The 22642-nt window shown below is 33.5% G+C and overlaps 1 protein-coding gene across 3 annotated transcripts in view; it reads right to left on the bottom strand.

The window, feature by feature from the left end:
* Nucleotides 1-22642, bottom strand: part of LOC115448475 (RNA-binding protein Musashi homolog Rbp6) — a 476181-nt gene that overhangs the window by 262536 nt on the left and 191003 nt on the right. For all 3 annotated transcript variants that reach the window (XM_037439533.1, XM_037439531.1, XM_037439532.1), the window contains exon 4: nt 5711-5795. In XM_037439533.1, coding sequence (XP_037295430.1) covers nt 5711-5795 — 85 coding nt within the window. The remainder of the gene's footprint in view (nt 1-5710; nt 5796-22642) is intronic.

The raw sequence follows: 22642 nt of genomic DNA, 5'->3' as shown, positions 1-22642 counted from the left end.
CGTTAGGCCTCACTAGATGAAATTTAAGAGTCATCTCAGTCAGACGAGGCTGCACGCAGATCCGGCCGCGACAAAAGAGAGCCCCAGGGACCGCGTATAGCGGGAAAAGGAATTTTTAATTGGCCTCCGAATAAAAGCTATATAACTTACAAAAAACCCGCTTTTTTTACAGTTCAATTTCGTACAGGGCGGGGTTTAGCTAATTTCTACACACTAATGCAACACAACATCGTACTTGGCAAAGAAACGCCAGACTGTTCGTCACAAAGAATTGGCAGCGCAAGAAAAAAATATGGACCTCTCTCATAGTCATAACGGCATGATAGGCCCTAACGGGCAGTTAAAATGAAAAGTGTGTTCCATTTTAAACTTTATTCATTATACGAAAGTTCTTGTTAGTGAAAGAGACATTTTACTTATACATTTTGGTGGGAATGGAAAATTATTTGAGAAATAGCTTGAATTTGTAACCAGTCAGTGAGAAAGGATCTGTTACCACCAACCGGCAGTGGGTACATCGTGCAACATTGTCACAATATTGAATTCGTGGTCGGCTATGTGTCAACGTATTACTGTGACGTTTAACCTGTTACAAAGTGTATGATATTTTTAAACAGCGCCGATATGAAACCGCATAAAACATCGAACATTTCCCGCGGATATGAAATTTTAATTTTTCGAAAAATTCCGCTACTATATTTTAAAGTGGACGTGATTTATTAATGCAGGGTCGTAAATACCATTTATGTCATTTACGAGAGACGAGAGGAGACATTTGGTTTTTATATTTATGTCACATACAGGCACGTCAATGGCGTTTCGATTGCCTTTTGTAACGTTATTTTCTATCGATGTTCCAGTAAGCTGAAATAATGAGTCCGGTTCGTGTTCCGATATCATTTTCTTTATAAAAGTACGTCCATTTTTCTACTCTATTTTATTTTTGCCAGATATCTACCCTGCTATAAAATTGCCTCAATTGCTCCAAATATTTCAAAAGAATAGTTGGCCTCTGGCAAAATTTTAGTTCGACTTCTCTTAAGCGTCCAAAAATATTTTTAGTTGTTGCAGTCACAAATTAAATGGCTCGAAAATACCGCGCGGAAAGGGTATTTCACGGTTTTTAAATAACCAAACTTCACTATTATTATTACTAAAACCTAAACACAAAAATTGTATGAACATAAAACATTTAAATGTGAAACATCATCAAATAATCAGTGACATTTAAAGGTCAAATTGTCGTTTGACATCACTACAATAAAATACTCCACTCTGCCAATTCGTTATGCGAAATATTATTTACGGTAGTGTACACTATATTATATTATTATTTAATTTTTCAATAAATCACTGTTTGTCTTTATAAGGATGTAATATTTTTTCTTCTAACTCAAAAGTCAAATACGGAATTTAGTGTTTTGTAATATTCGTACTGACTTGTGATCGGAACCCGCACACATGCACCCTAGTTGGTTGAATCGTAAACATCGGTATAAATATTGATGACGCAGAAAGCTATTATGTACAGACGTACTCACGAAAAATGCGAACAATTTACGATGTAAAGACATGCGATTAACTTAACCGCTAAGACACAGAACCCTAAACATTCGGTTAGCAAACGTATGAGTTATTGTTTGATATTCCAATGTACTATGTTAAGGAAAACATGTATAAAATTATGTTAGATATTGATGTCATGTTACCAAATGATAGCTAGTGTTGCTGTTTTGCTTTTATAGTAAAAATATACAGGGTCCTATTGACATTGTGTTATTTAAGAAAATCATGTACTTTTCTTCTTGTTAATAACACTGCAATAGGTAACACGAATCGTAGATGTAAACTAAAAAGTATAAGTTTAGAATAAATTAAATATTAATAAAAGTATTTTTGATTTAACATGCCCTAACGTCACTACTACATAAAGGGAGTTTGCCGGAGTGGTAACGTCATACTTTTAGAAATGAATACACTTGTACACATGCGCTATATTCACACGAAACTATAAAATTATCAAAACAACAGAAAACTAAAACTGGAATTTTTAACAAATATATTTGTCAATCATGGATGATATTTGGCATAATATTAGCAGAGGTAGAGACCATTATGTGGTTTCATTTATTAAGCAAAATTTGCCTTGTTAGAGTACAAGTCGTGAAGGCAATTTACTAGCCTTTTAAAAATTCGTCATAATTGGTTCAGCCGAATCGATGAGATACACACGGACAAATTGATAGACAAAAATACATCAATACTCACGAATACTAAGAAATAAATTTAATTTTAAAATAACACGTACCTACAATTTGTTTATTTGTATATTTATACTAATATTATAATTTAAAAAAAGTATTATGGTTTATAGCGGTTAATCTTTAGAATTACTGAACCGATTTTGACAATTCTTTCTCTAATATGAAGCTTCATTACTCATGAGTGCTATATGCTACTTTTATACCGGGAAACTATTTATCCCGGAAAAACTATCTCATGCAGGCGGAGCCGCGGGCTAAATTATGTAAGTTGCCGTTTTAGTACTCACATTAATATAAATATAATTTAACTCACAAAAAACACTTTACCAAAGGGAGTTGTAATTACGCATTTTAATGTTAGTCAAACCTAATGAGTGCTTAAAACTAAATCATGGTAAATAAAAATCTGGTAACGAGAAACAACGTAATTTATACGATATAAAAACTTTATTGTATTAAAAAGAAATTTTAAATATTCTAGCCAGAGATTATGATAGTAATATTGGCATAAACATAGTCATCTCAAATTAATATATAACAAATAATCCCACAACGCCTGTTAAGGACTTTAAGCAACGTTTAATGACAAACGGAATTTTAATGCATTCGCGAGCTCCGAATAAATACACCGAACAAAAAACAGCGTTCTTTATGAATCAAATAAGTATTATAATTATTAAACAAACTCATAATACACTCTAAATAAACCGTAGGGTTCAGGAATAACTCGATTATCCCGTAGCTTTAAAAATCTTCTTTGACAGTTTAATTTTCTTCCAAGCCTGGTTGTATTTTCTCGTTATAAGTTTACGCTCAACAATTTCTATCTACATTTTTATTGATAAATAACTTTTTTATTTGGACATTATTTTTAACATCAAACGAGATGTTGGGAGGTTTTGAGTGGCTGGAACATATTTGTTTGGAGTCATTATTTGAGGACTAGAGAATGGAAATGATACTATTAAATATGACTTTATTTACAATAAAATATGATGTTAAATCAATAGAGTAATGAAGTATAAACGTCGCAATAAGGTAGCAGTAGCGGTAGATAAAGTGAAACTAAATTCCTGAAAGCAATGTAAATAATGTTGCAATCATCTACGTTCTCTCTATGCAAATTGAGAAAACACTCCTTTTTCCCTCGATTTGCGAGGCCTCAGCTAATCTTCAGACAGTCGACTACAATTTAATCAAAGTAAACAACGACTCGAGATGTAATTTATCTAGATTATTTCGTGGCGAACGATGGTAATCGACTTTTTTCCATCTCGAAGCAGAACGTTCGGAACCAGCATCGTAATGTGTCGACTCCCACGATACAAAGATGATTATTATCTACATAAATGGCAAGACGATGTATAAATAACAGTATCTCTTATATTTTGTTGCGATTGTTGGCGGAAACTGTACGGTTATTCGGTATTATTTGTTATATTTTTTTCATTGCTACACATTCGCAACAGATGACCGATTATATTATATCTAAAACGCGTTACGAAACAGATAAAAGTATCATTCGTACAATAATATTATTTTTGGTCTCTATTAAATATTATTCTCATGAAAAACCGTCGACGATACCGAAAATTTGTAAAGTTATAATTTTTCATTTACGTACTAACCTCTGCCGATTTGGTACGATGTCATGAAAAAACTTAAAAAAATTAACCTTATATACATAGATATTGTGATAAATGTGAAGGTTTCAAGATATTTTATGCATGAACGGCTGAATAAATTTGGATGGAATTTTGTATACAGACAGATATGAAGTCTGATGAAAATAATATGTTGGAGTAAAAATTAAGAAGTTTAAAGTTGAGAGAGGTGGATTTACCAGAAATAGGATATTATATATTTTGAATATCATTTATGGTAAAAAAAGAGTTTTCAGAACTCATCACCCAGTTAAACATTCGATGTAAGACCGAAGTGCACGACTGCTTTGATGTAATAACTCCGCAGAAAATCATAACAAATCCATACATTATAATATATAAACAAAAGAATAGAATATTATGCTGTCAATCAATAGAAGTTAAATGAAGAAAACCATGCTGCGTATATATTTTGCCTTAATAAGTAACATAATAATAGCCTAAATGTAATATCCCGTTTGTAGTATATTCTTCCTATACACTGGCCTAATAAAACCAGGGGAAGCCTAATACATCTATTAATGTACCCTAATCACGTACTTAATTCTAACGGTATTTTTACCCACACACCTAAAACTGTATTTCAATATAACGAGTACCTTAAAAAGCTTTAGATTCATTTATAAATCCTCCCATGATTAATTATGAAAGTTCAAAAAATTATATAAATGAGTTAAATTAGTGCTAATTCTAGATTTAAAAAATTAAACATCGCTTAAATTGTTACGCTCAAACTTGTCCGTAAAATAATTAAAAATTCAACGCTATAAGTTCGCACGGAACAAGTAAGCCGCGAAATTTAAAATTGCACGTAATTAAACAGTGGTGAAACCAAATTTTATGTGTGTAAATATTAAAGGCAGCTGTGATTTAACACTTCATGGTAGTCGCAAAGGCTATTTGGCCTCAGGATATGTAAAATACAGGTTTGAGATAAAATAAAATCAACGTCAACCGACACCCGTTACGTCAAAAATACAAGGTACATTTTCGGGGATTATTAATTTTTGTGAATTTGTGTTCAGCCAATTTGTTGGTTAGGTGTTTTTGAACGAGAAAAATGAATCATTTTCGCTCGTTTGAGTGGCCAATCTAATCTGACCTAACCCAGCGTATTGCGAATAAACAACGAGCTAGTTATTCATTTGCAGCTAAGCTTTCCTCTTTATTTAAACATTTTGTTATTGTTTTTACGAGGTTTCAGTTTCTAATTATGTTTGACTTAAGGAATTATAGGATTTCATAAATGTAAATCGTTTTTTGTAGGCCGCAACCCACGCCAGAGTTTTTTACTTTGTTTCACTTGCGGATCAAACTTTATTGTTGAATTTCTTTCTATATTTTATTACACCAACGACCTTTACCCTCGACTTTGTTCACTTGTAATACAAAAGGATCCGAGGATTTAGTGCATTGGTATTCAAACGAGGTTAGAATATTACATTTATTATTAATTATAGCTTCGGAATATATTTACCTAGGTAATGTTATATACTTAAATACTAGTTCATAATATTACGATGTTTTTGAAGAGAAAAGTTAAACATGATACAAAGCATTTCGTCCATCACTTACTTTTAAATATTTATAGATCTAAGTAATGCAATATTATTAAAATCGTGTGTGTTTTTCGATCAATTTTTATAGTGTTTTCTTCTTTCACACATTACGCATTTCCCTTTCTCACTATCCATCTATTTTTATTTCCTCTCAATCCTTATCTCATTCTACATTATACTTATCTAAAACTTAATCATAAAAACGGTAATTTTTGAATCTTACCTTTTTGCCATCTAATTCGTGTGTTCCTTGTGCTAAAACTTTGTCTACGCTAGCTGGGTCGCCGAATGTGATAAAACCGAAGCCCCTGTAACAAGAACGAAACAAAGTTTTATTAAAAATATCCAGGTAATAATAAATATCTGGCTATTTGATAACGTGGATACTCTGCAACGAATGGGAAATCTTTGAACTAGAATTACTAAAATTACATATAAAAGTGGTAGAATGATGCTGTAGACATGGAATTATGACTCTCTCCACACAGTCTAATGACATGAACGAAAAATGACATCTTGATTGTGCATTTCGTGTAGTGAGTATCCTTATATCCTTTTTTAAAAAACAGGTAACGCATCTATGATTCTCTAGGGATTGTGGGTGTTGAGATTTTTTATTAGATCAGTTCCTTGTTTATTGATGAATGTTTAACTGAAATACTGTTCTTTGAATTTGATTCGTATCTTTTTAGTACCAACCAAAAAACATCCAGCAAATAGAAAATAGAAATTATTTCAAACATTTTTAAATTTAATGCAATGTCTCTTTATTACCTCATCTAAAATATTCGTACAACTATCAGGTAAAGTAAAAAATTAGAAACGAGTCAGCACGGAGCGCTGCGAAGAGAGGACAAGCCGATACGAGCTGTCTCACTGATTGCGCGACGGCATCGGAACCGGCAATCTAATGACGCTTATATTTGTTTTGCTCCATTTTAAACTTGCTTCGAAAGTTTTTAAATTGTTTGCACTTCTTTTCGTTTGTATTCTTATTATGTATTCTATTAGTTTTTTATGGGTACTTGTCTGGCTGGGAAAAAATCCCAGTGATGTCAGAATCCGTAGTCTTTGCCAGAACAACCAATGTTACTTATAAAACTTTATTCTTATACGTCAGGCAAAAGATAAATACATAAATTTCATGACTCATGCAGAACACGTCAAAAGTCCAATAAAAAATTAAAAAGATATTTACAAATTGTTCACACATTATTTATTAATGTTAATATTTTAAACGAGTAAATTGAATTGAACAGCGGATTTCAGTAAACGGGCGGTGGCCTCTGCCGAGCGAGCGATAAATAATAAAAGCTTTCTCCACTTTAGGACTTGCAAAAATCACAATTTATAGAGCATTTTAATTTCACTTAGCCGATCCATATTTTACATGTGGTGGCGCGCGGAGCGAGCCCGGGACTCGAATTAATACTAAATTGAAATTGTAAAAATGGAAATACAATTTTCTCGTTGTACTCCGACGGCCGCGCTACCTACAGGTCCTGCCAGAAATGTTACAACACCTTCCTTAGCAATTTGGAACAGCAACAAACCGGCTAAGTGCGAGAGGGACTTCTGTACCTCCGTAGTACTAAATAAGTAATATATTATATTATAATAAAATGTTTTCCAGTTTCAAAAACAGTGATATTATTAATATTTATTTTATTAATAATTAAGAGGCGAAGAAATAAACTTAGCAATATACAATTTACTTTATGTTATTGCTATTTACATAATATGTTATATATAAATTCGAAGTAAGCATAAGAAATATTTAAATAACAAATAAAAAACAACTTCAAGAAGGTACCGTCCTATTAAATCAGACCAGGTCTTTATAAGATTCATGGGTTAATACACTCGCATATCATACGTATGAAAACGTATATAGAAGGGCGCTCGTGTATGGAAATTGAAAATAACGAGGGCTTCAGTTCACACCGCGCATCAAGCCGACTATGTACCGCCCGACCATCGATAATTGACCTCCCATGCGGCTTCCGATAACCCCTATCTGCTCCAATCCCACACTGATAGAAGAGACGCGGTAGCTCTTTTAAACTTGGAAGCACAGCGCTAGCACCGAGTTGAGAGGCCCTTTATAGAATGGAGTTACGTCCTACTTATCTATAAGGGTATGTGCCTTATTTTCTTCCTCTTGCAAAAGAGGTACAACTCAATTCTCTTTACAAAATGTGGTAATAAGCTTACGGGTGCTTTTTGACACACGAATCGATTTAAAACATTCAATTTGCTGGTTGAGAAAGAATTTTCTCGTGTTTCCATTGACACGGTGTTACATTGTACGCTTTACAAAACTAAAACAAATTCAGGTCGAATGTTGGCGTGCAAAAAAGAAAACAGCTGTCGATAGTGTAGCCCTAAAAAGTGTCACGGATTACATGAAAGTCAACAAAGTCTGCCATCAAGTAAGGTTCGCCATTTTGTGCTGTACGTTAAAAGAAGCACAGAATTTTTCTTGAGTTATAAATAGTTTAACGTGGTCTCATATGTCGGTTGTACAGTAAACCAACAATCGCGACATTGTCTGCATTTTAATAAAAACTACATTTGTAAAGTTTGATGACTACCAAAATTATATTTTATGCAACATATGTGATTTTGAACTTTGGTAGGTTTCTCTTATGCGAGTCCTTTTGGATAGATTTTCTCCTATTTCTTATGTCAAGCTGCTGTTGACAAGCTGAGTTTATTTTTTAATTTTAAAGTTATTACAGCTACTCTAATTACTGAGTATTATCAGATTTCATACCTATTGTCTTAATGTATAAGTTTTGGATAAAAATAAATCTGTTAAAAAGAAAAAGCAAAACAATTTTTATGAATGTTATGTTGCATCTAGCAAGAACTACGGAGAGCCTGACGGTCTCACAGCATCATATTGGCCTATGACACAAATATGTTTCTTGGGCTGAGCATCGGAGTTAATACCTTTATTTCACATCTATTATCCTCTGAGACATTTATATTATTGTAGTACTAATTTTATATGTTTTAATTAAACTATTGAATCACATAAAAGTAATTCCTTAATTAATAATTATTATTTACTTATTGCTATTGCTACCCTGAGACAAAAGAGACAGAATCGGAACCAGCTTATCGACGAATTTAATCAAAAATTTTAAGGAGAGCGTGATACTATAAGGAGTGCTACAAGAAGAATTATAATCCTTCTAATCCTTTCTATTTCTTAGTTAAGATGTGCATCATTTTTTACGTATAGAAGCGCTGTGTATTTCCCTCTACTATAATGAATAATATTCCATATTTTTTACTCATTTCCCTTTTCCTAGCCCCATACTCGTCTACCTTGTCTGCTAAAGCATAGTGGTTGCTTGTATACCGTTGCTTTATATTTAACTAGCTATTGCTAGCGGCTGCTTCCGTGGGAAAAAGTTTCTCAAGGATTAAACTCAAGCTATAGATATTCCGGGATAAAAATAGCTTATGTCCTTCCCAGAGTCTAAAACTAATTCCATACCAAATTTTATCGAAATCAGTTCAGTAGTGTTGATTGACTTTTTGAATATTATTTAAGGATTTGATTTTTATTGTAAGGTTATGATTATTATTTTTTCTTTTCTTGACTGTCATACGTGTCATATATACGTGATAAATATTTTTATCTATCAAACTTGTCAGCAAAATCTTTAATAGCCCAAAGCGTAAGTAGCAAAATAGCCCGCTTGGTATACACAATCTCGCATGATGCATAGCCGTCTATTTCCATACAATTAGACGGTAATTAAATGATGATATTAATTTACCTTACGGCGATTTAGTGGTCATGAGCCTGTCCCTCTTCGGTTATGCACAATGGGGCTTAAACAGCTCAACTGGCAGCAACCGTGACCATGTTCATTTAATTTATGGATAACTAGATTTTGATACTGTAATTGCATGGTTAGATCTGGATCTAATAAATGCTTTCATTTTTAACCTTTACTTTATAGTTCCAATAGAAATTGTTTTTAAGGTATTGCGAATTGCAAGTCTTTATCTGAATGTTTTTTTTTTATTCGTCGTGTCTTCTTTATTTGCCTTCTTATTACTTTTATTATTCAATAACTTTTTATTCTCAAAGACATTGCTGCACCAAGATCGATAATAGTGGAAGCAATCAATGTAATCATTGAGCTTTCTTTACTTCCACTCAATTGCATTAGAGTTCAAACGACATTCATCACTAATTCAAATTCAAATCAACCCGGCCAATTTACTCTAATGTTTACCTCGGTCTTTTTGCAATCGAAAGGAAAACTTAGTTAAAGGTTAAATTTATACCGGAGAATGTTAATTATACGCTTAAAGCACAATAGTGTTATTTCAAATAAGGCCATTGTTTCCCAGAGCTTTGGACCCGAACTATCGAAACGAGCCCGATAATCCACACGGCTATTGTGTGTTTGGACGAAACTCGAAGAAAATAAATATAGGAGCGGGCTCGAGGTAAAACCCTAAACCACAACGTCAGGAACAAATAGCGGTAACTCCCGTATTCATGGCTCATGGCTGCAGCCTCGGCTGGAAACCGATAGCAATTACTGGCGAAATTAATATCACGCCCCAAATGCTGCTCGCACATTTATACGTATCGAGTGCAATATTGTCTCCTTTATTAGTTGCCGGGACAAATGCTGCCTCTGTCGTAATTCCCCCTTATTCCCGCTCATCGATTGCCACCTTTCTTATTTAATCTTGACGGTAATTAATGCTTGTTACGGCGGGTGGATTCTGGAACTGACGTGATCGCCACAACGCGATATTAGCCATCCATATAAATCCTTGCTAAATACTGAGATTGTAGCTATTTCGCTAAACGTGAATATTGGTAAATTAGGTTGATTTAACGCTCGCAACGCACGTTACATGATTACGATCGATGATGCAATTTATAAAGCAAACAATATGGAATTTGGAATCCCTATATTATGTTTCCCAAATTAGTTAGACTCTATATTAATCTACATCAATATCGCGTCATATACACGTAGTTGTTACGAGCATGTCGATTTTATCTTATGTATACTATACATGGGAAAGTTTATTAAAATGAATTTGCTTCCTGATTTTAAAAAAGATGGCGTGGGCGTCGTACCGTTGATCTATGTAGCCTATGAATCACTAAAATATTTTAGCGACTTTTGTTGCTAGAAAGAGTTTTCACGCAAGCGACACAACGGGTAATACCTAGTATTTTATAATAAGACGGTGCTTTGTAAATCAGTCGTCTGAAGTATATTTTGACGATGAAAATGCTAAATTACCCAGGGTTGTGTAACGAGATTACTCATTTAGGCCACAGAGGTTTGTATTGCTATAAATTGGAAGCCTAATTCCGAAACATCTTTTAGTCATATATGATAGAGAAAATACTGCCTCGTTACCAATCACACTGGCCAATTCATATTTCAAGACATTATTTGCTTCCGATAAAATTTTGAAATAATTTATAGAATTATTATAGCATTTTTTTATTCAAGGGCAAACAAGTATGTCTTGATGGTGGATTTCTAGGATGTTTTGCGTCAGTAACACATAGAATGCAGCCCTGCCACACCCAGATACAGAACAAAATTAGTACCGAGTCCTTGTCCTAATGGAGCAATATAACTTACAACCTATTGTGTTGGTCGGGCCCTCAATTGCTACTTCAAAGAGATTAATTTTTCTTTAATTAAAGTAGGAAAACATGATGACGAGGGACTTTTAGGCGGGTTTGGTGCTGGTCTTTTGTAGGAATGGTATGGACTATGGATACGAATTGTAAAGCGCAAGGAGAAAACTAAATATAAATCAATAATTTACTTTTTTATTACCGAATAAAAACCGACAGGACAAAAAGACGTATTATATTAACAAAAACACCTATTATACTGAATATCTTATATTGTAAAATAAGACTTCGCATAGGCGCTGATATAATTTTTCTTTTTAATAAATATGAATAGGCATATTTAATATATAAAAAGAGAATTAAAGTAGCAAACAACTTTTGGAGACAGTTGGCCACAATGTCATTCTTGATTTGCTTTTTTCCGACTATAACCAGATGCCTTCGCCGGACAATTGTCATAAAATAATTTTTCATTTTTAGTTTAATAAGACTTAAATAAAAAAAAATTAAGTTGGAGCGCAAATTACAAAGACATACTTATCTTTTCTTAACTTAACTTTCATGTGACTGTTGAACAATACTAGTGCCTTTCCCTATAGGTGTTTTGTCACATATAATGCGACTGTGAGACTTTTCTAAAGGAACCTATAAAACAATGTTGTATAGTCGCCGGCAAATTGTTCGTAGACAATGTAATATATATTTTTTATTATCACGAATGACGAGACAAGCTTGCCGTTTGCTTGATGGTAAGCGATTCGACCATAACAGTAGAAACACCATCCAACACCTTGAATTACATTGTTTAATATTCCACTGCGCTCACCATCCTAAGACACGTCTACGAGATGTTTAATCTTATTACGTCCAGTAGTTCCACGGTTAAAAAATGATAGCAAATTTAAAGCTACAGTTAATAACATCTCATATCTAAATATAATAAATATAACAGGATATACAAGAGATAATAATTCTGAAATTACACGAACAGAACGAGATAACGCTATCCCGGCCACGATCAATTCATAGCTATGTAATCAAGTAGGTGCGGTATAAATATTCCGCAACGAAATTAAGTAATCCAATAATTAATCTAAATGGACCGTACAGCCGAATGGTTCAAAACAATCAGCTCTGCCGCAAAATACGCGCATTAAATGAAGTGAATGGCCGCCTCCAGGGGATCCCTGATAAATTAAATTGATTAGAATCCCGTTCGATGGCGGTCCGTCGATGTAGCGCGTAAAAATAAAGCCAAGTGAAAAATAACGCGGCTAGCTGTTCACAATTCCTGAACGAACCACTTGGCTGGATAATTTCTTTTTTGTATTTTTCAAGTCCGTCAACTCCTGACTTTATAAACAGGGACCGCTTGAGCATTTCAATGTTTATTCTATGCAATGTAATTGAACATTCTTAGCGAGTTTCTTGATGCAATAATGTACGTGAAATACTTTATTAACGGTTTTTCAATTTAATTTAATTGTATTTGTTTATATATTTAATGTTATTATTGATGTAAATTCGTTAGTTACCTAATACTTATGCACATAGAATCTGTGGTAATAAATATAACACCCACCGTAAAACTGATGCGGAGTGTACCCCACTGAAGCTGAACGTCATGGAATTCATAAACATACAATCTTCAACGCTTGCGCATCGTCTGCTCTACGACTATATTACTATATTTTGGCCAGTGTCATTAGTTTAATCAAATTTTGCATAATTATAAAATGTCGGTAGATATTATGTCTTTGACCTTTGGGATGACCAACACGCGCCGTGACCATGAAGGCTACAGGCTCCGAACGGGAAAAAATTATAATAAAAAACCACGATGAAATACGCAAAATAGTTTTAGTCTAAAGGTTAATTTTAACATAAGGATACATATCGCAAAATCTTTTTCATGTACATCAAATAAAGTTTAAGTTACCACCAAGCTTCATGTAGAAAGACAAGGCTACGTAGCATAAAACTAATACAAGTGCATCAAGTAGTCAGCGGCTTATGTTCTATGTAGAGCCGCGGGCCAACCACTCAGTTCACATCTGTATAACCACGCGAATTTCAACCAAGTTTGTTCAGTTTGTCTACACTAATTTAGTGTATGGAAATTCTGATCCGAGATTGGAACATACGTACGTTGTAAAGGTCATGTAATCTTTATATTAGAGTCGCTTTTCGTTTAAATTATGAGCTATATATTAAAAGAAATATGTACAGTAATAAAGAAATGTTTTGCTATAAAAATATAGTCATAAATTTGTGAGCGATGTTAGTGAGACGATTTGAACATTATTTTTGTCATAGGAAGCTATATTACCTCTACGCGGTATATTTACGCCAGTTTTTTTTTTTTGGGAATAGGCTTTAACCGAACAACTCCACAAAAACAATTATTTTATATTACATTAATATATACCGAATCGGACAAACATTACAAGTTACTCAAGAATTATTTAGTTTTAAAGTGTTTAGTGTCAGTTTTAAATTTACATTAGATTTACCATCAAGATTATTTTAATAAATATACCGAAGCCATACGAAAAAATATCCGCCAATAAATACTTTGACCTTAAATATGGGCGTTAATTCCCGTTCTTTACTGCACAACATCGCGAATAACCTCAAACAACTTAAGCACAGCGTTTCACAACTCGCAGCAACAATTAACAAAACTTTTCAAATATTTTCTTCATTAAACGTAACACAGTGTACATTCAAGTAAACGACGCCAAAATTTCCAATATAATCTACCCAGAAACTCCATTCGGGTAAGCTTTAACCGGCGATTAAAATTTAAGCCGGAATTTAGACAGCCTAATCTCCTCGTTGCGTCGCTCCACTGCATTTTGCGACCTGACACAAATAAAAGACAATAGGATGGCGTAATTTTGTATAATGACGTCGACGTCTAGGTGTCTATCGTGGTTCGCCAAGATGGGTGAAGGGAGGCACTGTCTCGGCTCGTCGCTGTGTGTCGCTCCCACTGAGCCTTATCGGGCTGAACACACGCCTTGTTTATTTATTAAACCTACTACCCTAGTAGACTTGTCTAGTTGGTGCGATGTTTAGACATCAGCCGCAGTTTATCCGAGTTGTAGGGTTTTGCCGATATATTGGTTCTTGTAAAACGTTATTACTGTAGCTAATTAGTGCGCACATGTTCGACTACATAGAGAATCGATTATAGTCGATGTATCGAATAATTGCATTAACAGATGACAACGTGCGTTCGATGTTAGTTCATCGAATCGATCGTAAGAGGCTTAGCGAATAAATATTAAATTCTCAACTTTACGGGAATGTTCTGAGCCGATTAAGACGCTTTATAGAACTTGTGATAATATAATACATTTTTGTGGTATTCATGCTTAGTTTCGTCATTATTTTTTACACTACGTTCCTAAGTTACAAACCTATATGTCATACAGTATAAAAAGCTGTCTAGGTGCGAGTCGGATTCCCGCACCGGGAGATTCATAATACCAAACAAAAATAAATATTTCGTTTTCAAAAATATAGTCTCTTTTTTATGCGCATTTAAAGCATGAAATTCAAATATACCCTTAAAGAATGAAGTCCCTTGGCGCCCAAAGTAGTAAAAACTTGCATACAATTGAGAATAAAACTTTCATCAGATATACCTAAAAAAATCCGAATACGAATATAATATGTGCAAATTTTCGCCGTTATTTTTTGGGAATGGCAAATTATTTTTTGGTATAAAAATCAGCAAATCAACGAAACACAAATACTATTTCGATTATATTTATCTGCAAATCAAATGATTTCAATATCAGCATTAAATAAATTCCTAGTTAACAGATTAATGTGGGGTGCGAAATATTCGAACTGAATTTCGGTCTGGTACATATTGCTTGGAAAATGTTGAATTCCCGGCGACCATTTAAGCAAACCTTACTCTCCTTTCTTCTCAAAGTCGGTGAAGCATTTGTCTAAAATCATCGATGTTCATGGACGGCAATTGACGATGATCATTTTAATATCAGGTGATCCTTTGCCGATTGTTGGCTACGTATAACAAACAGAATTTGGAAGATTGCGTAAATAAAATCTTAAACGTAGCATATTAAGAAAAATATAAAAAAGTAAGTTGCATGGGTACAGCTTAAGATTCACTATATGTCATTCACTTCATGGCAAATAGAATTTTATTAAGAAAATAAATGGAACTGAATTTGAATATAAAGTGGTCTCTTACAAAACATGCCTGTATCTGTAAATAATATTGATAATCTTACTAATTATAACAAAAAGTTGTGAAATTGTTTCGATGTTTGTTAGAAATATATTCACGGACAGATGAACAGATTTAGATGAAATTTGGCATACGGACAGATTTTGTCCTCAATTAAAACAGATTATGTGGTCCCATTGGAAATAACGGGAAAGGATTTACACGCAGGCGAATACGTGAGCAATACCTAGTATGAAATAACAAAGATAAAACGAACGCCCAAAGATATAAAAAATATCAGTTTACATTTTTTTTCGTCAATCTAGATGCAGTCACAGGAAAAAGTTAGCACTAAATGCAACCGTTACGTAGTCACCATTAGCGTAACACAGGCAATAATTCATCGCGCATTATTTGTTTGCGGTGTGCAACTGGCATTGTTTGTCGAATGAGTACAAGGATGGCGCGATAGAGGCCGCTGTGTACTTAGTTAATAATTACATAAGCCACGTCCATATTCCGGGTTATTGATTATGTATCCTGTATTTGCGTACGTGTTGGTTGTCGTATAATATTAACTAATTCATAATTGTAAATATTGTTGAAGTGTAGGACAAAAATAGCTCGGCAGGTTATGTGATCAGTTTCTAATTGGAATATATTGTTGGGTTTGTAGTTTGATTAGAGAAGTAAATATTTTCAATGTATGTACTTTGAATTTTAATTCTGTTAGTTTGATAATAACGATATTATTTTCTACAAAAAATATCTATACGTAGATTAATGATTACGATCATAGATACTCTTAAAAAATAAAGTCTGATTAGACTCAATTAAAAAATATAACGACCACCACCACAAGATAGTTTTTCTATCTTTATCTGAAAAATTATCCTACGATTTCATTAGTTAATTTAGCGCATGTTGTGATTACCTGTCATTGAAATATCAATTAGTCTAGATTTATTTTTTGCTTTTTAGTATGTAATATTGTTATTTTTTAGCAACCTTAATAAATAAAATTTTGAAAAAATAATAAATAATGTATCTCACAGAAAAAATGTTAATATGCAAGTAGGTTATTTTAAAAAATGCTCAAGTGATACAATCGTTTTAACAATCTCTAATACAACTAGTAATACTCACCCGCGATACGTGTACCGTCATCCCCTGAGAATCATCCGTTTTTATTTTATACCTTAAATAAATTCATAATCTAATTTATATAGGACCACCCCAGATGTAAGCTGCGTAACTGAATAATTAAAATACTGATTACCTTCCCGTGACCACTAAGGCTGCAAAGCCTTCGAAACATCGAGAGAAAATTATAATATAAAAAAATGCGACAAAATCCGTAAAAATTGTTTAATTTAAATGTCTAAAATTCGCGTAAACATAAGAAATCATTATAAAATATTTATTTACAATCGGCGAAGATATCGCGAGAAATATATAAAACTGTACAATCGAAACGATAATCAAAAACATTTGAAGTCGATTATGAGAAAATGGTATATATCACATACTAGGTTTTGATTCAAAGTGTACTCTGTATTTAGTAAGCATCGTATTAAATGCAAGCAAAGCTTTACTTTACAAATAACAATTTCTTTATTCAAAATTACATTTTTATAAATAAAGCAAAATCCGAAATCGTCCTCATTACTTATAAATGCCCAATAATACTAAGGTGTTTGCGTGCATTGCAGGTTGGCAACAACATCTCACCCACTTCAGGATTAGCTGCAGCATAGGCATAGAGCACACCACAAACAATCAAACCCGAGAACGAACACCTGTCTTTAAGCAAATGTTTGCCCCCACCGGAAATCGAGTTTCCGACAATCCATTTCAGAGTAACCATGAGATAATGGAAATACCATTGCGTAGGTCTAGAAAAACGTTTTTAGAAAATATACTTTCCGACTGGTGGGAACTAGCCCCATTAAAAAATAAATATATTTTTGTAGCGCTTTAAAAAACGTATATTTTTAAATATACGCGGACTTATGGATACTTATTTAAATTTGGGAAATATAAAATATAGATTTTTTTTCTACTAAGTACCTTTTTTAAATGATTATTGCATACCACTCCGAACTATATCATCCGAAAATGATCTCTATTACAATGTTATAATCGTATATTATTTTTACGAGAATAATACGATAGCAAATTAAACATCGATCAATATCCCTGATTCGGCCTGAATAATCCACAATAACAATCAACATCCCAACAATGAGATAACGTTTTTAACCTAAACGGTTAAACGCTGGTTCATTTAAATGAAATTAACGAATGCTTAATATTAATTGTGAATTTGATATGAGTTGTTGCAAATAATTATTCAATCTTACTTAATCGTACCTATTGTTGCATAATTATTTACCACTACAGCAAATGCTTTCAGTTTGAATGGAAAATTTTAATTAATTGACATGGCACCATCGGATTGCTTGAATATTTTATGCAACGCTAGTTAATTATTGTATGACAATCGTGACAAACAGTTTTTGAAATGAATTTAATTTATTGCATTAATAAATTATTTTTATCTCTAATTCAATAGGCGACGCGCAGACGCTAGTATTGTCAATAAACACTATACTGCTATGAAATCAACAGCAAGTTGATAAAAATGATTATGTTCTGTCAAGGATTCTAACTAAATTGTTAATTATAAATTAAAGTGAAATTAAACTAGTTTTTATGTCTCAATTGGACTATTAACTGCGATGATACAGAATAATACGTTCTAGAAATGAGTAACGGATAAACTGATGTTGCAGGTTCAGCGATATTTTATGGAAATATATGCTTCTTATTTACAATCTTCATGTTCCATACTATGAGTAAATTACTAATTTATTATTTATTGGGAGACCTCATTTGCTGATACAAAATTCACTTAATGAAACGATATAAAATGAAGGAAACTTGAATTTCCAATATATAATATAAAGTGCCGACTAGGCCTCTCAGTAGACGGAGCATGTTCCTAGCAGTGGGATATTACAAGGCTAGTATTATAATTATAATATTTTTCACACCTTCAACCCGGCAGTCAAGCCACATCAAAGCAGGAAACAATTCGTCACAACAAAATAATGCATTTGTAATAATTATTCAGACGATAATCTACATTGCACAGTGTAATTAATTTGTGGCCTGTAACGGAAAGCTCTCCCGTTCTAGATTAATGGATTGTAATTATTGCAAACGCACATTGTATTCAATTGGTCTATTATTCTTTGTTATTTGAATCGGATAATGCGACAGCCGCAGGATTTTTTTGGTTTAAATTTGTTGGAATATAATATTATTTGTATTATTATTTTTATAGACATCCGAATGTTTGGATGTTTAGGTGTTTGTTTAAAATTAACGCTGCAACAAGGGATAAAGCCGCACAATATAATTACATATATAGTCTATGACACAGGGACGAAATCCTTGATTAATAGGCCAGATATTTTTTATTAGGAAATGTTTACAGTGGGAGTTTTCTTGCAAGAAAGGTCTGAATCACGAGCTATCCCTACATTTTATAAAACAAAGTTCCCCTTTGCGTTTGTTTGTTTCAACGCGATAGCCCCGAAAACTACCGAACGGATTCCGATGAAATGAAGTATAGAAATAGTTTGAGATCCTGAGAAGAACATAGGCTACTTTTTATCCCGGGGACATAAATAGCGGGACTTTTATCCCGGAAAAACTGTTCACGCGAACGAAGCCGTGAGCAAAAGCTAGTGTTTGATAGATATAAAAATTGGTAAAGAAGTTTCAAAATATAACTACATTGTCCGATTGTATAAAGCTATAAAATAATCAAGGCAAGATTGCGTGATAGGTCTTAGACCGATATCGTTTAGAATAATAAATTTCATGTATTTTACTGGCTTCCGTTCGTGGTTCCGTCCGTAAAGGTCCTTAACGGGGATAAAAGCATAGAAATAACAGTTAATAGTTTTTGATAAATAAAAGAATTTTCAAAATTAGAACACTAATTCCAGGCAAAGAAACAATCAAAAACCACATTTTTATACGTCCTTAAATATACTATAGAATTAACAATATGTAAGTATGTAGTCAATGTGAATTTATTTAATTTTTCAGTACGGTTTATCCCTTCTCTGTTCTAGGAAATATACCTTGCAAATGTTCGGAAAATAACATTATTCGTAACCGATCGTACCTGATCTCCCTTCTTGGAATTGGAGAGTGTTCGAAAAATATATATATTGACATGGAATCAAGTTTCTAGGAAAATAAACAATCATCACGAAGCATAAATGTGCGTTAGATAAAATCCTACAATAGATTTTACACGTCGAATAAAGCTTTTCATTTTATAAAAAACTTAACATATTTTTTTTAAATTTTGCGTGATTTATTATAGTATAAAATCATAACCTGATTTAATACAAAAAAATCAACATCTATGACACATCTAAGTACAATTACATAATGAACTTACATACTTTGTAAGCCTAGAATATCCATATTGTATTTTAATTGATATAAACAGAATAAAAGGCGTGAATGTGTGTATGTGTGTCTATATAAATTTATCTTTACACACACACACACACATATCACGCCTTTATCATCGAAGGAGTAGACAGAGGTGAATTCAGGGCACCCACTTTTCGCCTGTGTGTTCTATCCCATGATGTGATAGGGAGTGAGCCTATCGCCATATCGAGCACAAATTTCAGACTCCGGGCTAATATTGAGTAGAAGACCCAATATCGATTTGCTCGACCCGGGGATCGAACCCGAAACCTCTGCATTGCAGTCGTACGGTAATACAATTACACCACTGAAACAGTCCCTGTTACTGCAGACAGTACTTCCATTTACAATTATTCGTATTTTCTAAATACTTGGCTACTCTATTTTATTAACTCCTAGACATGGTCACTGCCATCTGAATTTCAAACGTAAGCCACACAAACGCAGTAGTCGCACTCTTCCACCCGTAAATATTCGGCCACCTTATTCGCCGACAACATTATTTACCCTAATGTGCAATTTAAATCAAAACGTAATTGCAACTCCACTTCCAAAACGGAAGCATAAAGTTTGGCGTATTTACTGGCCGTAAGTAATCGTGAGCCTTCATAACACCATAATAACGATTTTAATAAACCGGAATTGAATATCGTGGCCAGTAGTTCCGACGGTCCTGACTGCCCTGTGCAGTGTGCACTATCTAAATCGCAACGCCGGTGCGACGTACCCGGCTGCAACTCCTCCGACATTGTTCCATTTCGACGAAATACATTAGGCTATAGTTAGCCATTAGGGCGATATTATTTGACCAACCAGAGGTGGCGTGCACCCTGATAGTTTTGCTTCAACGAAATTTACACTAGCAGATACATAGCAGACGGTCCGATATTAAAACGTCTACTGCTTTTGTGCTCGAAACTGAAACCATTTAGAGCGGGAGCCTCGACGGCGCTGAAGATAAAAGTTTATGAGTTATACATAAAACGATTTTCAAATCATATTTATGAGTGTCGTCCGAACATCTGCAACGGCTAGTTCGCGAGGAAATTGAAACCGTCGAGTGCATAACGTTTTCACGAACAATTTAAGTTTGTATTGTGCTCAGGACCCCGCGAACTATGCACTTTTTGCAATGGTCAGGGAAACCGACCAACTTTATTGTTATTTTGTATGTCACTTTTTAGTGCGAATTTTGTCGAAATATTTATATTATAGCGATATCTTTGGATACGACTACGAAACTAGTTAGACAGCAAACTAATGTTAGCACTGACGGATACATACAATCAAATCTTTTCAAAACAGCCACGTATACTTAGCACATAACAATGTATTGCAGCAAAACGCCAAACCACTAAAACTCTACAAGCACATAATTTCCATTAACGTCTACTTGAAAGTAGTTCGTAAATTATACAACTCTATGCCAATAGACGTTGAAATGGAAACTGCAATATTCGTCATTTCCAAACACTGTTAATATCAGCTACAGATTCCACCTGACAGTGCTGTCACCCGTCAAATCTTAAAACCTCTGCAGGCCTGATCGCAATATGCTCATACGTCCATCTTAGTTTAAATTTGCAGTATGAAAAAATAATCTAATCAGAGAATATAAGATTAACTGTATGCCCTATTTCTGTCATTTGGAATTTGGAATGGAAACATGCTGGACTTTTAGATAAGGAAAGGCATATACCTATTAAAATGAAGAGATCATTGTGGAGTTCAATTAAGAGTCTCTTAAAGAAGTGGTAATGTCAAGCAACGCCGAATATTCATATCCTTCAAAATTTACTCAATTTAAAGAATCTTAGAGTGGAGGAACAGATAATGCACCTGTGTATTGCGCACACACTTGTGCATTATAATACCTCCTGTTTACCTGAATGATCTCCGGTGACATTGGCCGCTGTAAAAAAAAAATTGCTAGGAGGGTATCATAATAAAAAAAAAATGCTAGTCTAAGTCAGAATTCAATCCATAATAATACATCTTCAAAAATAACAACCTCTAAACCAACTTCTACATCTGAGCTATCGAAACTTACAGAATAACACAGATGTTGCGGCATAATAAAATTTAAAGTAACAAGAAAGATTTCCAAGCGCTTACGTATCTATCTCTTCATTATTGGGCGTTCCTTGTTAAGAGACGAGAAACGAGTTATCCTTAACACAATGTGGGTAAGTCAGCGAAACTCGAGTGCAATTTAATTTGCATCAAGGCCAAAGCAAAAGCGTCAGCGGTGTAAGACGTAATAATGACGCAGGCGGACTTGCACTACTCACCATATTTCGTACTAAGGGAAATTTTGCAAAGGAGTTGTTTGCTATGTATACCAGTAATGGATTTTCTAGTGTGTCAAACGGTTTTAAAAAGATTTTATTCTTACAGATGGCTTAGTATATTATGTTTAATTTTTTCAGTAATTGAGATGGGAAAATATTATAGTGATGAGTTCATTGATGAGTTGAAATCAAAGTTGAAATAGACTTTTTGACAGATGAGAGAAATAAGACATTGGGACAAATTAAAAAGAAGTTTTAACTTACAAATTAAAATATTATTAAGAAATAAAATGTTTTTTGAAATTGAATTACAGTGATACCAAAATTCTCCTTTTTTGCCACTATAAGTACACTTTACTATTATACAATCAACTAGGCGTGAAGAGCTGTATATTTATAAAATTTTACAAAGCTAAATATTTTTTTTTAAATATCTTTACGAAATGTTAAACACGACGTAACATCTGCTAATAATGTACAAAGTACATTATG

Source organism: Manduca sexta, chromosome 17 (genome assembly GCF_014839805.1).
Source record: "Manduca sexta isolate Smith_Timp_Sample1 chromosome 17, JHU_Msex_v1.0, whole genome shotgun sequence".
In the NCBI taxonomy this organism is placed as follows: Eukaryota; Metazoa; Arthropoda; class Insecta; order Lepidoptera; family Sphingidae; genus Manduca; species Manduca sexta.
This window is presented reverse-complemented; position numbering and strand designations above follow the sequence as displayed.